Below are 17349 nucleotides of genomic sequence, written 5' to 3' on the forward strand. Positions count from 1 at the left end.
CCTCTCCTGGTCCCCCCACCGTGGGGGTCTCTTCTCCCCTCACTCAGCCGAGCCCACCCTCCCTCACGTGCCCGGCCTCAGCCCAGCTTCCCCTCTGCTTGGTAGCCCACGGCCTCCTGGACTCCACTCAGGCGGCCTCAGCCCCTCAACCCAGCCACTCCAGACGCAGCAGGGGGCCTGCCCAGGTGCCCCTGCTCCTCAGTCAGTGCCTCCCCCTCCCTGTGTCCAGCCCACACCGGCCCACCAGGGTCCCCTTCCCTCAGGCCTCACCTCCACCCCATCCTGGCTCCCCCAGAGGCCCTCCTTGCCCTTAGTACCGCCAGCCCGCTCTCCTCGCAGCCCCTCTTCCCATCCTGTGCTCACAGACACCCGGACGTAGGCTGATACATGTGCAGACGCATACACACATGCACACGTGGCGGGGGCTGCAGCCTGCCCGCAAGGCCCGCCATCCCTAAGGAGGCGACCTGGGGTGCAGGCCTCACGGGCCCACCCGGCCAGCCCCTTGCACAACAGTGTGCGCACTCGCCGCTCAGGGTCTCCTCGCCAAAAGCAGCCCCCACCCCAGCACAGGACCCCCTCCTCCATCCAGAGCCACCTAAGAGAGCCTGAAGCCTGCATGCCACCATGAAGCTCAGCGAGGAGCTCCCGGGACAGGAACTGGCCGGGTGGGCGAGCGCAGGGCCAGGCGGGGTTGAGCGCTGTGGTGTTGGTGTGGACAGACGCAAGCACCTCTTGCAAGTGTTCAGACTTTATTTCACGGTGATTGACACAAACACAAATTGGAGTTAGTAACAGGACTTCTGAGGCTCCTGCAGCCTCTGAGCCTGACAGCCTGGCTGGGCTGGGGGAGGGGCTGGGGGAGGGGCTGCCACCCCCCGCCAGGACAGGTGAGGGCGGCCGGGGGGACGGGACCAGATGAGACCTAACATTGCAGTTTAAGGCGTCTCTGGCTTTGCAGCCGTCTCTGCCACCCCGCACCTGCCCCTTGGTGTTGCCTAGACGCCCAGCCCGCCCCCGGTCACTCCTGGATAAGGACAACCCCTCCTCACACCACAACTGGGAAGCTTTGCTGTGCGGCGTCCTCAGCTGCCCTCGGGCCAGGACAGGAAAGACAACAGCCCTGCCACCCCAGCTGTCAAATAAAATCAGTACATAAAGACTCTGCGGTTGGTGGCCAGGCCTGGACGTGCATCCTCAGGAGGGGATGCTGGCCCCCCCCCGGCAGGCAGGCAGTGACGTCCACCACATCACAAGTGGCCCCACGCCCTCTCAGGGCTCCTCGTGGGGCCTTGGGGGGAGGAGGGGGGACACAGCCATGTCCAGGGTGGCTGGGTGGATGGGCAGGGCCAGCTGCGGGCCAGGGTGCCCTGAACAGGCCTGTGCCCGGCCTCTGCTCTCCAGTGCCCTGGGACAGGTGGACTCAGCTGGAGGGAGGGGCACAGCATGGCGTCAACAGTGACATTGTTTCACAGGACTGGCACAGGAGGCCTGGGCTCGGCGGGCCCTGGTGAGGCTGGCCCCGCCCAGCATAGGCAGGGAGGAGGGGCAGCTCAGATGGGAACCCAGAGAGGCCCCGTGGGGCTTGCACAGAGGAAGGGCACCCTAAACCCTACAGTGCCTACCTGCTCTGGGGACACAGGCCTCGCCAGATGGAACATGGGCAATGTATGTATGCGGGGCCTCCGACAGGCTGGGGAACACAGGGGCCAGCACGAGTGGATACTTGGGGAAGGCACAGCCTGAGAGGCCAGGACACGGTGTCCCAAGGCAGAGGGGCACGTCCCAAGGCTGCTGAGTGCGCCAAGCCCTCCATGTGCAGCATTCCTCCCCCAACCCCTTGGAGTCCCTTGGCACCAAGTCTGTCTCTGCAGCGCGCCTGCCTGGACGAGAGGGAGGCCGGGCCAGCAGTCCCTCCGGCTGACACATAGGCAAGAAAATCATATCAAAAAAGCAACAAGTTTACAAAAATAGAAAATAATTACAGCAGGGTGGGTCGTGGCTGCATTGTGGCTCACGGGGCAGGACAGGGCCGAAGGTCCGGCTTGGTGACGGCATCCTCCAGCAGGTTCAGCGGGCGCCGACCCACCACCACGTCCCGCAGGCAGCCCACGAAGCCCGTGCCGTAGGCCTTGGGCAGGGCCTGGCCCACAGGCAGCTTCTCTAGGCCACCTGCAGGAAGACGGAGGAAAGGTCACCGGGCTCAGTGACAGGCAGGCCGGACACTGGCGGGCAGAGGGCCCCACTGCATCTGAATGACCAGGTGAGTTACCTGCAGCCCGCCAGTGCCCGGGGGTGACCAGGGGACCAGCAGACGAGCTCCAGCCTCCTGGCCCCACACCACCCAGGGCACAGCAGGGGCTAAGACAGGAGGGGAGAGGGCCCCACCCCAGCCGGCCCATCTGCTGTCCTGGATAGCACTGACACGGGTGCCACTCTTCGTTGTCAGCTCCAGGGGATGGGACCTGTCCCTCAGAGACCCTTCGCTGTCCCTCCCCTGGCTTCCCCCCCACCAATCACTCACCCAACCACAGGGCTCCATCTGTGTCCAGCTGCGTGGCACCCAGTGGGGAGGAACCAGTCACAGGGGCCTCATTGCCCACCTGAAGGGAGCCTTCCCTCTGTTCCCTGGGGGTGTGGTGGGTGGGGTGAGGCCATCAGGTGGCTCCAGGTCCTGGTCCCTCCATCCCTTTCGCCCCAACACCACACCCTGGGGACCGTCACCAAGTGTCACCCCTGGGGGCCAGGATGGAGTGGCACTGACCCCAGGAGAGCACGAGATGGCCAAGGGCAGGGGGACCTCCTGTGGGTCAAGCTTTGCTGGAGGGGACGGCCAAGGCTCAGACCAGAGGGACATGTCCCCAGCCGGCGTCTGGGTAGAGCGGGGAAACCCCTTTCAGATCAGGGGTTCCCTGGCCATCACTGCTTCTCCTGTACCCTCTCATCCCTCCTCCCGCGCTGGCAGTGACCTCAGGTCGGGCCACCAGCCCTCCTCACCCTCCTCCCCCTAACAAACTCCTACCCTAGCCACGAGTGGCCAGGCATGCCCTGGCCGGGCAAGTCCAGGCAGCGCCCGCTGCTATTCTCGGTGGCCCCAGGCTCCCTGCTGACCTGTGTGCCCTGACCCGCAACCAGCGGTTGGTGCTGACTGGCACGGTGGAGCGCAGCACCATGGGCTGGGAGCCCAGGTCGTAAGCCAGTTGCAGGCGCCCGTCCACGATGGCCAGTGCGATGTAGTCGGCCCGCTCTGTGGCTTTGCCACTCCACAGCACCAACCCCTGCGTGGCCTCGGTGCGCAGGCTCAGCTCAAAGTAGTTGCTCTGTAGCGCCTTCTCGCTGGTGGGCAGAGGGCTGGTCAGGACCTCTTGGGAGGGTGGTGGGGACGGGGTAGGGGTGGTAGGAAGGTGAGGGGCATGACTGCAGAGGCCATGAGGGCTAGTGGTGCCACCGGGGCAGCTGGATGGGCAGCTGGTGGACACCACCAGTGGGACAGATGGGCCGAGAGATGGATGGTGGGAGGTGGGGCCAGACGGGCAATCAGAGGAGTGAGGTGGATAGACACGGGGACAGCTCGGCAGAGAGATGCTCAGAGAGATGGGAAGGCAACAGGCAGACGGCAGGGGCCAGGGGCCGCTGCTCACCTGGGAAGGGCCCTGGAATCCGGAGTTTCAGGGCTTAGATGCAGGAAGAGAGGGAGGCAGGTGAGCAGGGGCACAGACAGGCTGTAGTGTGGGGTGGGGCGGGACCCAGCAGCAGCCCCTCCCCACACCCCGTCTCCACCAGTGGAAGGCAGGCGGAGCAAGCATCCACGGAAGACACACAGGACCCTGGGGTGTCGGCTCCACCCACCACAGAGCCCTGGCCATGACACATGCAACACACATGGGCAGACACAGAGCTGGTAGGCACGGCCCAGGCCAGGTGCAGAGGAAACAGCTGGGGCACGGGCGACACGGAACGAAGACCGAGGGCCCCTGGTCGGGAGAGACCCCCGGATGGCCCCCCATACACGTGGGTGTGCGCACACATGGGAGCACATGGACTCGTGTGCACACTGAGACACACGTGCTCGTGTATGCACACAGACACGTGGGCACGAATGTGCACGTTTGCAAGTGTGCGCACGCGCGCACGCTGTGCCGGTGCCACGCGGCGAGGGGAGTAGTTGCAGGGGGCATTCCACGCATCTGGGAAGGGGCGGCTCCCCACTTTCAAGCGGGGAAACGGAGCCCCGGCAGCACCAACAGCTCCCCCGAAGCCCCGTCCTCCTCCACTGGGGATGGAAAGTTCTGCCCTCGCCCACCCTTGGGATGTGCTGCCCGGTGGGTGGGGAGCAGAGGATGGTGACTGACAGTGAGGGTGGAGGCGGAGCTACTTACGCTGGGATCTCATTGGTCAGTTCGCTTGGAATCAAAGAGACAGAGACAGTGAGAAGGAAGGAGGGTGGAGGAGGGGCGGAGGTGGGCACAGAGCCGGGGGCCGGAGTGGAGGGTCCCGCAGCTAGCCCTGTGCAGCTGCGCAGACAGGACCAGAGAGCGGAGGGCGGAGGGGCGCCTGGCTCCGGAGGGCACACTACCTCTCCGCCACGGCGTTGAGGTACTCGATGTAGGTCCGTCCGTCAAAGGCCAGTGTGTCCAAGTCCCCGGCCGACTTCTCAATCAGGCCTGAGAGACAGCGGGGTGAGTGCGGTCTCGGGCAGGCTCCCCCCCGCCCCGTCCAGCCTTGGCCCTGTGCCAGAAGCGCTCACCCTTCTCGCAGTGCAGCCCTGAGAAGCCCCCAGGACACAGGCACTCGTAGGAGGCCTCCCGAGGGAGACAGGAGGCCCCGTTGAGGCAAGGGTGACCCCCGGCCTGGGTACAAGGGTGGTCTGCAAAGGACGAGACACCCACCGCCCGCACCACGTGCTCCCGGGTCAGCAGCTGGCGGCCGTTCAGGGAGACCTGGGGACGGGAGCGAGAGCCTCTGTCCAGCCTGCCCGGGCGGCCCCCATCCCAGGAGGACAGAAGCCCCTCTGGGATGGGCCCTTCCTCGAGACTGTGCCAGGGCGCCGCCCCCGCCCCACGCACCAGCTGGATAGCACCATCCAGGCCAGAGGACACGGCGGCTGCCCGGGCCAGCTTGCTGAAGTCAGGGGCCCCCCCCACGTAGAGCGGCTCCTTCAGGTTGAGGACGGTGTGCGGCACCTGGGGGGAGGTGCAGCGGGCTGAGGGGTGTGGAGCCCACCCACCGGGCAGGAACAGCTCGAGCCCCAGACCAGGGCCCGCCCGCGGTGATGACCCACCCCGCGCCCTCCAGCCTGCTGGAAGCAGCGTTCATCACAGACACGGCCACACGGGCTTAGTGGGGGCGGAGCTACGCTAGGGGCGGAGGCGGCAGAAGAGGAAGGAGGCAGGATGAGAGGAGACGGTACCTTGCGGGATTTCTGGCATCCGAAGAGCGGAGAGCGGAGAGCGGAGAGCGGAGAGCGAGCGGGGTGGGGTTGCAGAGCGAGGGCCAGGGAGCAGTGAGAGCAGAGAGGAGACACAGACAGAGGCCCAGGGCAGAGGAGAGAAAACAGTCCAGTGAGCTCAGGCTATGGGGCGGGGCCGCGCGCCTCCCGGGAGGGGGAGGGCGGCGGCGAGCAGGGGGGCAGCCCTGGAGACACTCGCTCAGCTCACCGGGGACTCCCCCAGCACACGGGGCCCATCGTTGACCCGCATGGCTCCTTTGCGTCCGTTTCGCTCCAGAGAGACCCTGGTCCAGGCGCCCAGGGCCACTGGCTCCTTGCTCCTGGAGGGGGGGGTGGGGCGCCGTGAGCGCACTGGGGTTCTGCCGGCCTGCCCGGCAGGGGCCTGAGGCCAGCCCCCTGCACCCCGCGCGGCCCACCTGATGACCGCTGCCCCCTTGCCCAAGTCGTAGCGGAACTCCAGGACACGGTCGTGAAGTGCCAGCGACACGAAGTCGCCCTTGCCGTCTGTCTTCTGTCCGTTGTAGAGGAGCAGGCCGCTGGGACCCCGGGCCAGGAACACCACCTCCAGCGCCATCTTCTCCCTGGGGTCACATGAGGGCAGGCGGGGGTGTCTCGATGCCCCCTCACCCCATGGCTGGATGGGGTTGGGGGCCGCTTCCCCTCATCGACCCCTCTGCCCAACTGACCCCAGGTCCCGCTCAAAGGTGTGCAGGCCTTTCAGCTCCAGGTAGGAGAAGCTGCTGAAGTCGGCCAGGAAAGGCTGGCTATTCTCGCGCTCTGAGACTGCGAGGACAGGAGACGATCACACAGGGTGCCGGGCCCTGACCCCAGAGCCCCAGAGCCCCCACCGCCCTCCCTGCCCTGAGCACCGCTGTCCCCACCTGTCTGGCAGAGGCTGCCCTCCCGGCCCCGAGGGCACTCGCACTTGGCCTCGCCCTGGGGCAGCACGCGGCAGGGGGCTGCCCCATGGCAGGGGTTCGGCTGACAAGGGTCCTTCTCGTCAGCACAGGTCGGGCCTGGAGGGAGGCAGGTTGGGGTCCCGGGAGGCCTGAGTCCCAAGCACAGACACACAAGTCCCCCCAGCACCCGGCCCAGGGCCCGCCCTCACCAAAGCGGCCGGGTAGGCACCGACAGTGGAACATGCCGGCCTCCAGGGCCTGGCACGGGGCCCCGCCGAGGCAGGGGTTAGGCACACAGGGGTGGTCCCCGCACTCGCCCACTCCAGAGCTTCGGGTCGCAGACCCCTGCCAGTCACTCAGCTCCAGCTGCTGGTTGTTGACGTCCAGCAAGCGGATGCAGCCCCTAAGCCCGACACCGACAGAGGTCCGCTCGAGCACCCTGCCACCGAGATGAGAGGGTCAGGGGCCACAGGCCAGAGACCAGAGCTGTCTGTCCTCTCTCACAACCAGCTGTGCCACTGGCGTCCCTCAGTCAGCCGGGGTCGTGAGTCAGGGCTGCTACCCGTCCCCGACCCCTCTTTTGGTCCTCACAAGATGGACAGTCAACCCACAGAATCAGGAGGCGGGTTGGGCTGAGTCAAGGGTCGGGACTGAGGGTCAGGGCCAGCCCAGCCCCTCCCTGGTGATGACACGGCAGCTTGGTCCTCGGCATCAGGACAGAATCAGGATCACGGTCAAGGGCTGGGGCTGAGGCCAGCGTCACAGCCGTGGTCCACACCCACACTTCCAACTCCTTTGCTATCCACAGGGAGCTTGGACCTCCTGGATGCCACCCCAAGAGTCAGGGATCAGGGCCAAGGTCGGGGGTCTGCGGTCGGGGCCACACCACCCTCCTCCATGCTCACACGGAAGCCTGGTCCTCCGGGACGCCACCCACAAAAAGGTCCATGTCCAGGTTGAGACCGTCAGTGCCACTGGGGCTCTGGCCCAGGACAGGGGTCTCACCGTCCACCGAGAGAGTGCCCTGGCGCCAGTGCCGAGACAGCTCCAGGTGATGCCACCGGCCGGGCTGCACGGGCACTGAGCTGGTCAGCACCGCGGGCCCCGAACCTGTGTCGAACCTGGGGGGCGGGAACAGGCGCTTGGGACAGCCAAACGGAGCCAGGACCACGGGCTGGCCCTGCCCTCCAACCCCCACCCTCAGCCCTGACCCCCCCAACCGCCCGCCACCCACCTGAGCTGCACGCGGCCCCCCAGCAGCGCCAGTGCCAGGAAGTCCTTGCCCCGGGCATTGCCGTTATACAGCAGCAGACCCTGGGGCTCCAGCGCCCGGAATTCAAGCGCCAGACGCAGGGTGTGGTAGGCACGGAGGGTGGGGAAGGCCAGGAAGGAGTGGCCCCCGAAGGCCGGCACGGAGGGGCGTGGTGCTGCAGGAGACGGAGGGGCAGTGGAGGGCACAGAGGACCCGGCTGCCCGGGCTCTGACTGCCGGTCCGAAACCCCCAACCCTGTCCCCAGCGCTGGGCCAGGGAGTCCAACCGGCCGCTCACCCCAGCCTGGCCCCCCTGCCCGGCCCCCCACTCCCGGTGGCCCGGCCCTCCCCAACCTGGCCCCCTCTGCCTCCCTGCCCCTCCCCCGCGTGGATGACCTTACCCTGCTCGCAGACAGCGCCCCCCCTGCCCGCTGTGCAGCGGCAGGTGAAGTCTCCACCTGAGCCCTGGTCCTGGCAGGTCCCCCCGTGGAGGCAGGGCTGGGAGTCACAGGGCCTTGGGGGCTGCAGGATGCCTGGGGGCGAGGGCCGGTGTGCAGGCATACGGCTAGGGGCAGGGGTGGAGGGTTGGCGCGCGGTGAAGGGCACTGTGATCCTGCTGACGGGCCGGCTTGTGTGACTGGGATAGAGGGCCCGAGGGGTCACAGCTGAAGGTGGCAGGTGGGCCACAGTGGTGGCTCTGGCCGTGGCTGCAGCAGGGGTGGCTCCCGTGAAGAACGCAGGAAACCAGTCTGGGGGTAGGGGAAGCTGTCAGGATCCGCAAGGAGCAGGGATCCCAAGCGCAGTGCGCGGCGTGGGGGACGGAGGGTGGGGACAAGCTGTGGCTGCCGGCCGGACCAGGCTCTCACCGAAGTCCATGAACCGCACGTGTTCCTGCAGAGGCCGCCTCACGCCCAGTGACCGGCGCCTGGATGCCTGGATCTGCCGGACCAGGGCCTGGCACACATCGGGTGCCCTGAAGGCTGTGGCTGGTGGAGGAGGGACCCTGAGCATGGTGGAGGCCAGGGCAGCCCCCCACTTCCCGGAGGGCCTGGGGTGGGGGCTCACTGGGGTCGAAGTGCACATCCACGATGGCTCGGACGGAGTCGCCGGGCCCCAAGTCCCGCAGGCGGACACTTCGAAAGTCCTTCTTAAGGTCCGAGTTCCGGAAGAGATCATCCAGCTGCGGGTGGAGAGTGAGTTAGGGCTCCGGGAAGCTGCCCAGGCTGGACTGTTGGGCCCTCCTTCCGCCCCCACAGCGCTTCTCTGGGTCTGTCCTGGGAAAAAGGCCAGTGGCTGGGTAGGGGCTGCCACCCTGGCCACGGCCCCACACTTACCGCGCTCTCGATGCTCCTGGCCGTCTCCCCAAACAGCTCGGACTTGGGGTCGGCCATCTCCGGCGTGTAGAACAGCTCCTGCCCCTCGACCCCCTCGAGCTCCAGCACACCCTGGAACACCTTGGTGGCTGCGGGGGAGGGAGCAGTGAGGTCCTGCCCGGCACCTGCCTGGCCTCTGGGCCAGCCATGGGCACAGGCCCCAGCAGTGAGCCACGCGGGGTGCAGGGCGGGTGGCGGTTAGTCAGATGGTCATGAGGTTAGTGCGGACCCCGGGGCAGGGCTGGCATCGGTTACCAGACAGACTCCTCGGAGCAGTGCCCCAGGCCGGCTTGCACAGGAAAAACAGGTTAGCCACGGGGTCCTGGGCACCCACGCGTGTGCGGGGGCCGAGAACACACGTTACGTGTGCATGTACTGAATCCCCAAGACCGCTTGCACATGTGTGCTAAAATCAGAAGATCACAAAGCCTGGGTGCCCACCTGCTGGACAGGCCTGCGGCCGGGAGGAGAGACAGCATCTCTGGATGTGTCCAGGCCATTCCACACGCTCCACCCAGGCCCCCGGCCACCCACTCACCAGGACAGTTGGAGCCCTCTGCGTCCAGTGAGGGTGTCTTGCCATCTGAGCAGCAGCCCATAGGCGAGTTGTAGCAGGACGCCCTCTCCATGGGTGGCCCGGGGGTCCCAGCGCTGTCTCTCTCAGGGGGCTCGAGTCCTGGGGAGGTGCCATCTGAGCCCAGCCCCAGATGCAGCCCTCCTGGGCCCTGCCCCCACGTCCCGGAGCCTGTGCTCACCTCCTGAGCCAGCCGCACTGGCCTCCAAGTCACCACTCAGCTCCTCGTCGCCGCTCCCATCGGCGCTGCCAGATTCGCCAAAGGCAGATGTGGCGAGGCTGGCTGCCGGGGAGGGGGCCGTGGGAGGCATGGTCAGCACAGGCCTTGCAGCGGTCCTGGGGACGCTGGCAGTGGTCCAAGGTTGCGATGTGGGTCGAGCGGTGCTGCTGGGAGCCGGGGGGAGGGCGCCGGGTGGAGGCAGCAGCACCTTGCTCAGGTCAAGCCCTGAGGGGGCCACAGAGGCAGATGTCGGACGGGGGCCGGAAGTGATGTCTTCTGTAAGGAGAGGAGATTCCAGGTGGCGGGGCCGGTGGTCAGAGCAGGGTCAGGCCTTCCTGGTCAGTCTGGGGCAGTGGGTGAGGCCTTACCCTGGCAAGGGCCGAGGCTCTGGATAGAGATGTCCAAGCCCTGGCGGCAGGCGATGGTCCTCAGCTGGCACTCGTCGCCGTAGGTGACTCCATCTGACCCACAGACCTGGGGCACAGGACACGGATGCTGGGGGGAGGCCCCTCCGCACCCCTCCACCCTCCACACTACCCATCCCTCACCTTGGTAGCATTGGCCCCTGGACAGGCGGGTGTTGGGCATACGCAGTGGGCGGAGCCAGCCTCCTCCACGCAGGACGCCCCGAACTCACAAAGCATCTCAGCACAGGTCTTGGGTGCCGGGGAGTCTGGGGCACAGACACGGGAGAGCCCACTGGCTCAGGAAACCCCGTCCCTATGACGGCCTCATCCCCAGCACAGGGGGCCAGGGGCAGTGCCAGGTCTGGCCCTCACCTGTCTCACAGCCAGCAGGGCCCAGGGCATGGCCGTCTGGACACTGCCCGCACCTGGGTCCGGCCACCCCGGGCTTACAGGAACACAGCCCGGTCATCTGTTCACAGTCGTCCCGCACGGCCCCCTGGGGGTCACAGCTGCAGGCTGGGAGGCAGGAGAAGAGGCTGAGACCTGTGTCCGGCTTCCCCGCGGGCTCCAGGGCCTGGCCCAGCCCCTGCCAGGGGGGATGAGGAAAGCAGGGACAGGGTGGGCAGGCAGCAGTGCTCAGCTGGGGACCGATCGTGGGCCCCGTCACTCACGGGTACAGCCACTCCGGCCATCGGTGACAATGCCACGGAAGTTCCAGAAGCCGGGCTCGCAGCGGTCACACTTGAGGCCCCCCACGCCCGGGCGGCAGGAGCACTGGCCTGTGGCCGGTTCACAGGTGCCACCGTAGGAACCGTGGGGGTTGCACTGGCACGAGCCTGCAAGGCCAGGGCAAGGCAGGGTCACCGCAGCTGCGTGGCTCTGCCTGGCTGCGGGTCAGGGCCAGGCTCGGGTACTCACTAGGGCAGCCGGCCAGGCCCACGCCCCGGGCAGCAGTGATGTTGTCCAGGCAGCAGCCGTAGGGGCTCTGAGCGCAGTGCAGGGGAACCGCAGGCAGCAGCGGGGCCAAGGTGGGGGCTGCAGGGAGGGGCAGGGGTTGAGATGCCAGGCAGGGCCAGACGCTCCACCTGGGCACGGCCCCTCTGCCTCAACCGCCCCCGCCCTCACCACTCAGCCCTCCAGATGCCGGCTCCCACCAGGGCCCATGGGTCTGCAGCTCGGGTCACAGGCGGGAACCCCATACCGCACATGAGAACAATGACGTGTCTGCACACCGAGTACCAGCAACATGTGAAACGCCCACAGATCGTGGACGTGAAGCCCCGTGCACACACATACAACCAGAGCCACACGCTCGGATTAGCAGGCCTCTGCCAGGTGGCAGGCACACATGTACACCACATTCCCCCGCGCACAGACACACACAGGAGCACTTGTGCGTGCACAAAGATACAACGATTGCCGGTCACCATCAGTCTCCTCCCAGAAGAAAAAGTGCCCGGAGGGTGGGCCTCGCTGGTTCACTGATGCCCCCTTGCACACAGTAGGTGCTCAGTGCACACTTGCTGACTGGCAGGCACACACGTCCACGCACCACAGCTGCACAAATGCGGATATACACTAACAGCACACACTGCAAACACGATACACGTGTTCACACACGCCCACCACAGCATACACGCAACAACTTCGAACAAGACATGGACCCCCACAAGCCTCACACCCGTGGGCACACGTACCTTTGAACAGGCACATGTGTGCCCACACACAGCCGGACACGCCCGCACGCCCACTCACCACTGCAGGCTCCCTGGGCCACGACGTACAGCTCTGGTCGCGATTCACACCTGGCCTTCTTCAGCTCACACTCGGTGCGGTAGGTGACCCCGTCCGAGCCGCACACCTGCAGGAAGGGTGTCAGGGCAGGTGTGGGCGGTCACGGCTCCTGCCTCACTGCCCAGTGGGAGTCAGGGGAGGGGGGGCCTCACCGGGCTCCTCAGGACGCTCTGGCAGCTGAAGTCGCAGACGCACGGCCCGTCCTCTGAGTCCTCATCCCAGATGCCGCCTCGCTGCCGGCACAGCTCCTGCCCACACTCACCGTGCTCTCCAGAGCCCGAGCCTCCCGAGCCGCACTCGGCTGTGGGGAGGAGGCCAGGTCACCTCGGGGTCCCGGCCGAGGCTGGCGCCCAGCAGCCCACACCAGCTGCCCCCGAACCTACCCTGCTCACACGGCCCCGCCCGGGCCTCCTCTATCTGCATCTGCTGCTGGCAGGCCGCCTCGCGGAGCTCGCAGGAACTGCGGTAGGTCACGCCGTCGCTGCCACACACGGGGCCGGGCGGAGGGCGCTCGCACCGGGGACACACGCACCGCCCCGCCGAGCACACGGCCCCGAAGGCGCACACTGTGTCTCCGCAGGTCTCTGCAGAAGGCGGGGCCGGGCGGGGGTCAGCTGATACTGGGTGGAGGAGGCACGGGACCACAGCCCGCCGGGCGCCCCCAGCCCCACACACGGCAGGGTCCAGCCAAGGCCACGGGACCACAGCCCGCCAGGCGCCCCCAGCCCCACTCACGGCAGGGTCCAGCCGAGGCCACGTGCAGGCTGATCTGGCGTGTGCAGGCGTGCACGTGCAGCTCACACTCGCTGGCATACGTGCGCCCGTCAGAGCCGCACACGGGCTGGGCCGAGGCCACGCACTCGGAGGGGCACACGCAGCGCCCGGTCTCAGCCTCACACAGGGCTCCAAAGCGGCACTGCCCACAGCGGTCTGGGGAGGACGCTCCATCACCACAGTGGCGAGGGCGGCCACCCCCCAGCTAGACCCACTCACCCACCACTGACCACAGGGTCCTCGGCGAGCCACCCGGATCTCCCGCCCAAGGGCGCAGGCCGTAGCCTCCAGCTCGCACGTGCTGCCGTACGTGACGCCGTCGCTGCCACACACAGGATCGTAGATGCCTGAACACGCTCGCTGACACGCACACTCGGCTTCCCCATTCTTCACAGCACACATCGCCCCGAATGGACACTGCACCCCGCGGCACGGGGACGGGGGCTGGTCTGGGGAGAATGTGGGCACTCAGCAGGGTCCCCACCTGCTCTCCCAGGCGACGCGCAAAGCCCCCAGCCCCACGCAGCAGACCCTTTCCCAGGGTGGGGATGGTGTGGGAAGAGTGGACCAGGAGGAGGGCGGGATGCGCAGGACACAGCAGAGAAAGGGACAGACGCGGACACACGTGGGCAGGGACACAGACTCAGACGGCCCCAGGTCCCGGCGTGAGTGTGGGGTGGGGCTGCCCTCTAGACGCAGGAGCGTCTGGACTGGTCTCAGGGGCTGGTGGGAGGGCCAGCTTTACCAGCCCACCCAGGCCACTGACCCTTGACCACCAGCAGCCCTGGGACACCCATGCGTGGGGGCGGGGGTGCTCTCTCTGGGGGGGGAGGAGTCTGCAACCCAGAGCCACACCCAGGGCCACACGGGGGAGGAGGTGTCTGTCCACTTGCTCTGAGGACCGCAAGGCCAGGCAGCAGCGAGCCACCCCCCCCTGCCGCGCGGGGGGCAGACCTCGGGCTGTGGGCTCCTGGCGGCAGGCGCGGTACCTCATCCTGCCAGCAGGTCAGGCTGGAAGACACAAGAGGTGGACCCAAGAGGGAAGGGAGAGCAGAGGAGAGGAAACAGACGCAGAAAGAGAGACCGGAAAGATGGGCAGACCGGCCGACGGGGACGGAGGTAGAGGTGGGCAGAGCCCCAGTCCACTCAGGACGCGCTGTCTCTGCCCATTCCTGGTCCCTCGAAGCCCGACTGAGACGCTGCCTCTAAGGGGGCTGTGTGTCCCAAGAGTGTGGCACCCGGAGGACTTGAGGGCTGTCGGGCAGGTCCCAGGGAGCCTGCCCACGGACCCCTGCCTCTGCCGCACATCCTCCCAGGTGCTGCAGGCACGTCCCTGACAGATGCCACCTCCCCAGAGCCCGCTGACAGGCAACAGCCCTGCCAAGGCTCCCCAGAGTGACCAGCTGTCGCCCACAAGCCCAGGGAGGAGAAGCATGACTCAGGATGGAGATGGCATGTGATGACAGGCAGCGGGGACTGCCGGCCCAGCCTGCTCGCAGCACAGAGCCCACCCACGGTGCTCACCACACGGGCCCTGGCGTTTGGCGGGGATGCTGCGCTGCTGCTGACACTCGGCCTGCTGGCGCCAGCAGTCATTGTCATATGTGTGCCCGTCGTGGGCGCACACGGGTTTGTAGGCCCCATCGCAGATGACACGGTCGCAGGAACAGCGGGGGCGGCCTCGGCGGGACAGGCACACGGCACTGAACTTGCACGCCTCTGGGCACTGGTCTGGGGGGGCAAGGAGATCAGAAGAGCCAGAGTACCACGCCAGCCCCCACGCTGGGATGTGCAGGGGACCCACGGGCACACGAGGTGATGAGTGGGGACCCATGAGGCATGCAGGGGAGGGTGGGGACAGGCGGGGCCCTGGGTCATGCAGAGTGCCAGGACGGGGCCCTCCCCCAGGAGCCGCCCACCTCGAGGCTGGCACTGGCCAGAGCGCACTTTCTGGAGGAGGAGGCCTCGGGTGGCCCCGGTTCGGCCCATGATGCAGTCGTTACCGTAGGTAACCCCATCATCCCCACACACGGGCGCCTGCCTCGGAGGGCAGCTCTCTGGCCGCGGGAGCATCTCGGGGCGCCGCGTGCGTGGGTGCACACGGCAGATGAGGCTCAGGTCGTTGAGGGCGCCCTGGCAGGGGTCTGGGGGCGGGAAGGCGGAGGTCAGGGCACTGCCGCAGTGTGCACACACTGACTGAGGTCATGCTACGCGCGCAGGGGTAGCGCTCACCGCAAGGGCCGTCGAACTTCTTGAACACGTTTTCCTGGTGGGCGCAGGCTTGGCGCAAGAGCTGACACTCGCTGGGGTAGTCAGTGCCGTCGCTGCCACACACGGGGCCCTCGGGGGCCCCGAGGCACGTGGCAGGGCACAGGCACGTGGCTGTCAGTCCATCTGCGGAGCGCGCACAGGTGCTGCCAAAGCTGCACGTTACATTGGAGCAGGGGTCCCTGGTCCCTGTGGGCGGAGCAGGGTGGGGTCACACTGGCCGGCGGCCGGCCCTCCGCGCACCCCCTCACCGCAGGCCCCGCCCTCCTCATCCCTCCTCACTCAGGCCCGCTCCAGCCCCGCCCCCGCGCCCCCCCAACTGCAGGCCCCACCGCCGTCACCACAGTCCCCGCCCCTCTGCATCCCCCTCACCAAGGCCCCGCCCCGCACTCACCGCAGGGCCCCCGGCGCAGCAGGCGGATGCGCCTCTGCTGGCTGCACTGCGCCCGCTGCAGCTCGCACTCGTTGCTGTAGGTGGAGGCATCCGAGCCGCACACGGGCGCCACCACGCTGGGGCAGGCGCTCTTCTTGCACACGCAGGAGGCTCGGCCCGGCTCCTCCGCGCTGGGCTCGCAGACGGCGCCGAAGCCACACAGCATTCCTCGGCACGCTGCGGGTGGGGCGGAAGACGCGACGGGGTGGGTAGGGGCCCGGCCCCTGCCGCCTCCAGGCCCACGGTCATCATGCACACAGTCCAACGTCCGCACACCGGCCAGGATCTTGCACGGACGGTCACACATGCACATGCGTGCCCACCCATGTTCGTACTGGCGCTCACAGGAACCCCGGGTGCGCCCATCACAGCCAGGGCCTCGTGCCCTCCCCCTCTCAACAACCTCCCTCCCCCCGCAGAGCCTTCTCTGCCCCCGCCCCCTTCAGCCCCGCAACTGTGGAAGGGGCATTGCATCTGCTCCTGACCCACTCCCCACACAGAGGACAGACAGACAGCCCCCAGGCCGACTCTATCACAGGGAATCAGCATCCCCACCTCAAAATCAAAGCCCCTCTTCCGACTGTGACCTACTCCTCAGAACCCCGGACCGCCCCGCCCCCTCCCTGGGAGCTGCTCCAGTGTCCCCGCCCACACCTGGCCCCTGCCACCTCCCCAGGGACCAGCTCCTCTGCCTTTCATGGACCGGCCTGAGGTCATACAGCTGCAGGACAGGGGGTGGGGTTATCTGAGGTCAGGTCACATGCTCCACCCTCGGCCCAGAACCCAGTGCCCTGCCGGCCCCCACCCCTCTCTTTTCACTTCTTCCCCTTCCTGCTTCTCTGGAGGCCTCCCCTCTCCTCAGGCCTGTCCCCACTTGGGTTCTTGTCTGCCCACTCCCCCACCTTCCACGTCCCCACAGCCAGCCTCCCCCAGGTCCGTGCTCTGCTGTGGCTCGTGGCCTCCCAGCTGCAATCTCTCGCTAGGGCCCCGCGGGTACCCACACACCTCATCCTTCCTCACCTATCCTCCTGGGCTCCCACCTCAGGAAATGTCGCCGCCCCCACCCCCTCCCCAGGCCCTGCTGCCCCACCTCACACTCAGCATGACCTCCTCAGGGACCCTAGCACACCGGGCCCTGCGGACCCGACTGTTTTCTTCTTTAAACATTGTAGTTCTCAACTTTGCAGTGTCGCCAGCGCACACGCGCTCACTGAGTTGCAGAGCCGTCAGGACAGGCCCTCCTGGGCACAGTGTCAGGGCAGCGGGCAGGCTGACTCCTCAGGACTCCCACCCAGGGTGACACCCCCATAGGCGGGGCAGGCCCATTACCGGCTGCGGCTGTCTGGATGCAATAAATGTTTAATTGGGTCCACTTATCATTAATAAGTTATGGGGGTCGGGGGGCGCCCCCCATCACCTCCCAGCAGGCTCAGGCAGGGGGGCAGGAGGAAGCAGCCTCAACTCCGAGGGGTCTGGAGCAGCACAGGCAGCTGGCGCTGTCACCATAGCAACAGCCCACCCCAGGCTCCCGCGAGTCTGTCTGGGAATCCCTGCCCCCACCCCCCACGGGCTGAGTGAACGGGGGCTGGAGGCAAGGGCGGGGCCAGCATGGATACCCCAGGCTGAACTCCCTGCAGACCCCCCCCCCCCGCCGTCCTCCCCCGACCTCATCTGGGCACCCACGCAGATGCTTCATCAGATCCTGGAGCCAGGCTGCCCCACCTGCATTCACCCGCCAAGTGACGGTGGGCAAGTTACAGCCTCGCCCTACCTCAGCATCTCCTCCAGTGAATGGGGACAATAGAACCTACCCTCCAGGGTTGTTGTGAGGCTAAATGGGCCAATACCTGCAAAGGCTTGGAGAGGCCCAGCACTCCACTCTGGGCCGGGTGGGGGGGTCAGCCACT

At 67.2% G+C, this 17349-nt stretch overlaps 1 protein-coding gene across 11 annotated transcripts in view; it reads right to left on the minus strand.

Moving 5' to 3' along the window:
- Nucleotides 1-735: 735 nt before the first annotated feature.
- AGRN (agrin) overlaps nucleotides 736-17349 on the minus strand; it is a 32612-nt gene continuing 15998 nt past the window's right edge. For 3 of the 11 annotated variants that reach the window (XM_060284742.1, XM_060284800.2, XM_060284788.1), the window contains 36 exons: nucleotides 15404-15619; nucleotides 14974-15198; nucleotides 14661-14885; nucleotides 14266-14472; nucleotides 12972-13190; nucleotides 12703-12897; nucleotides 12351-12551; nucleotides 12120-12268; nucleotides 11929-12034; nucleotides 11092-11208; nucleotides 10845-11009; nucleotides 10546-10689; nucleotides 10315-10439; nucleotides 10135-10240; nucleotides 9728-10042; nucleotides 9511-9648; nucleotides 8934-9061; nucleotides 8665-8779; nucleotides 8466-8585; nucleotides 8001-8348; nucleotides 7583-7775; nucleotides 7254-7469; nucleotides 6558-6787; nucleotides 6331-6465; nucleotides 6136-6232; nucleotides 5866-6030; nucleotides 5658-5769; nucleotides 5411-5422; nucleotides 5067-5183; nucleotides 4748-4940; nucleotides 4577-4664; nucleotides 4380-4403; nucleotides 3642-3674; nucleotides 3112-3336; nucleotides 2525-2628; nucleotides 736-2172 (listed from right to left, as the gene is read on the minus strand). In XM_060284742.1, coding sequence (XP_060140725.1) covers nucleotides 2015-2172; nucleotides 2525-2628; nucleotides 3112-3336; nucleotides 3642-3674; nucleotides 4380-4403; nucleotides 4577-4664; nucleotides 4748-4940; nucleotides 5067-5183; nucleotides 5411-5422; nucleotides 5658-5769; nucleotides 5866-6030; nucleotides 6136-6232; nucleotides 6331-6465; nucleotides 6558-6787; nucleotides 7254-7469; nucleotides 7583-7775; nucleotides 8001-8348; nucleotides 8466-8585; nucleotides 8665-8779; nucleotides 8934-9061; nucleotides 9511-9648; nucleotides 9728-10042; nucleotides 10135-10240; nucleotides 10315-10439; nucleotides 10546-10689; nucleotides 10845-11009; nucleotides 11092-11208; nucleotides 11929-12034; nucleotides 12120-12268; nucleotides 12351-12551; nucleotides 12703-12897; nucleotides 12972-13190; nucleotides 14266-14472; nucleotides 14661-14885; nucleotides 14974-15198; nucleotides 15404-15619 — 5666 coding nt within the window. In that variant the 3' untranslated portion in view covers nucleotides 736-2014. The remainder of the gene's footprint in view (nucleotides 2173-2524; nucleotides 2629-3111; nucleotides 3337-3641; nucleotides 3675-4379; nucleotides 4404-4576; nucleotides 4665-4747; nucleotides 4941-5066; nucleotides 5184-5410; nucleotides 5423-5657; nucleotides 5770-5865; nucleotides 6031-6135; nucleotides 6233-6330; nucleotides 6466-6557; nucleotides 6788-7253; nucleotides 7470-7582; nucleotides 7776-8000; nucleotides 8349-8465; nucleotides 8586-8664; nucleotides 8780-8933; nucleotides 9062-9510; nucleotides 9649-9727; nucleotides 10043-10134; nucleotides 10241-10314; nucleotides 10440-10545; nucleotides 10690-10844; nucleotides 11010-11091; nucleotides 11209-11928; nucleotides 12035-12119; nucleotides 12269-12350; nucleotides 12552-12702; nucleotides 12898-12971; nucleotides 13191-14265; nucleotides 14473-14660; nucleotides 14886-14973; nucleotides 15199-15403; nucleotides 15620-17349) is intronic. The other 8 variants (XM_060284777.1, XM_060284794.1, XM_070046231.1 and 5 more) reach the window with 7 other exon arrangements.

This window comes from Globicephala melas, chromosome 1, assembly GCF_963455315.2.
Source record: "Globicephala melas chromosome 1, mGloMel1.2, whole genome shotgun sequence".
NCBI lineage: Eukaryota > Metazoa > Chordata > Mammalia > Artiodactyla > Delphinidae > Globicephala > Globicephala melas.